Here is a 2,161-nt window from a genome sequence, read left to right as displayed (position 1 = left end):
TTTAGTGGGAGCTTATTCGACTTGAGGCCAACAGCTACAAGGTGAGAGATCAGATACTGAGAGATCAATTGTGTAATGTAATAAATCAAAGTGTTCAAATCTGCCTTGGCACACCACTTACCTTATTATAGCTATATAATCACATATACACATCTTTTATCGTAAGTTGTGGTGTACTCAAAAAATACAGGCAACTCAGCAGTACCAACACAATATGTTGTAACTTCTTCACTATTACACGCAACAAATTTCACTGCAATACATCAACATCGCACGGCGCTGCGCGGGCATGGCTAGTATATATATATACGACCGGGAACACTGTTTCCACTTAAGAAATCCTACAAACGGAATCAAATAAAGTGCTAGAGCCCAAGAATCCACAATACTAAATGCAATCCATACAAGACAACTAAAAAAACGCAGAACAATGTTTGACTATGCCCCGTTGCCGGAAACACACTGCATTTGATTCAAACTTCGTGTTGTGCGCGCATACTAGTAGTAGTTCACTTTCCTGCAGTTAGCGCGGATCTCGCCGCTGCTCCCGGTGAGCGGGCTGAGGCCGCCCATCCTCACCATGGCCTCCGCGAAGTCCCTCCTGAACGCCTCCGGGTCGGCGCCATAGAACCTAACGAGCGCGTCCGTGGGGCCGAGACCGCCAGCGAACAGCTGCTGGTCCGAGTGCAGCAGCCCCCTGCTGCGCAGCAACGAGCCGTAGTACCCGCCGTCGAACCGCGCTGGCGTCGGGTCAAGCGGCGCGAGGTTGTCGTCGCCGCCGGCGAGCGGGCAGGGGCCCCTGAGCTGCGCGGCGAGGGAGGCGTCCAGTGTGGCTGTCTCGTTGTACAGGCGGTCGCGGAAGTTGGTGCAGCGGGAGAAGCCCAGCGTGTGGCCGCCGGAGAGCACGACCAGGTCCTGCACAGTGAGGCCGTGCGAGGCGAAGTTGGAGACGAGGCGGTCGAGGTCGAAGGTCGGCGCCGGGATGCTGTTGTTCGCCGCCGCCTGGCTCGCCCCCCGCGCGTCCCTCCGGCCCAGAAGCACGTCGTACGACGGCCCTCCCAGCTGCAACAATATCTTACTGCTAGTTAGTAGTAATAATATATTCCATCCATTGTTACGCGGATAAATTTCTCCTGATGAGTATACTGGAGACGAGGAAGCGCTAACCGCGACGACAGAGTCACGTGCTGCGACGGCCACGACGTCGGCGCAGGACACCACGTTTCCCCTGCACGCGGCGTTGACGGCGTCCTTGATGCGATCGATCACGTCGAAGCCGCGAACGGAGTTCACGTTGGGCGCGGCCTTCTTCTCGCCTGTGAAGAAGGGCGTGTCGTCAAGCAGGATGGACCCATCACACCCCTGCAAGCAAACCGGCAGCAACCAGCGTCAAACGAGTAGAGTAGGTCTTCAAACCAAACTAAATGCAATACCCGCGCTCATATAGATATGTGCATACGTTGACGAAGCAGTCGTGGAAGTGCAGGCGCAGGAGCGAGGCACCCATGCGCGGCTCCACCGCTACGGCCTCCTCAACGACCTTCCTGATGGCGGGGAGCGCCGCCGGGCACAACTTGTCGTAGAAATGAGGGTCCAGCGGCTGCGCATTGCTCGCCGTGGCCAAAATGGCAAACGCCATCACTGCGACAGCACACGCCACAGAGAAGCTGCTGCGGGAAGCCATACTCAAGTACGATCGACGTACTGCTTCTGCACACGTTAGACCTAGCTACAAATCAGCTTAATTGGCTGACTAAGTCTGAGCGGGATAGATCAACGATCTGTGTGCAAGAGCGAGGGGTGAGGACACAAGGCACGGCGGGTTGTGCTTATATAGCCCACTCATGCCAGTTCCCTCGTCGCCAGGCTCGATTCCAGTTCCAGCAAAGCTAGAGTTGCGCAAACAAAGATGATCATTATTCATTAAATCAAGAAAGACACCATCGTCAACTAATAATTCATTAAAGTTGTGTGCGTGTTTGACTTTGTACGGAATGTTGTTCATGATTTCCATATAGTAGGTAGGAAAAATGGAGATCTCGGTCGTTTGATGAAGTGCGGTGAGGCTTTGCTAACAGAATTGACTAATCGGTATGGTCTCTCTAGCTAATGCATGACGGCTGTCGACTGCTAGCAACTAATCGCGCCATCTGCTGCCTTG

At 54.0% G+C, this 2,161-nt stretch overlaps 1 protein-coding gene across 1 annotated transcript; it reads right to left on the bottom strand.

Annotated features, from left to right (window-relative positions):
* Positions 1-202: 202 nt before the first annotated feature.
* LOC119285626 (peroxidase P7-like) lies at positions 203-1,797 on the bottom strand. Its single transcript, XM_037564959.1, has 3 exons — positions 1,460-1,797; positions 1,168-1,362; positions 203-1,062 (listed from the first exon to the last, which is right to left on the bottom strand). The coding sequence occupies exons 1-3, from the start codon at positions 1,682-1,684 to the stop codon at positions 499-501; spliced, it is 984 nt and encodes a 327-aa protein (XP_037420856.1). The 5' UTR covers positions 1,685-1,797; the 3' UTR covers positions 203-498.
* Positions 1,798-2,161: the final 364 nt, after the last annotated feature.

This window comes from Triticum dicoccoides, chromosome 4A, assembly GCF_002162155.2.
Source record: "Triticum dicoccoides isolate Atlit2015 ecotype Zavitan chromosome 4A, WEW_v2.0, whole genome shotgun sequence".
Classification (NCBI taxonomy): Eukaryota; Viridiplantae; Streptophyta; class Magnoliopsida; order Poales; family Poaceae; genus Triticum; species Triticum dicoccoides.
Note: the sequence above shows the minus strand (reverse complement) of the source record. Positions and strands in the feature narration are given on the sequence as shown.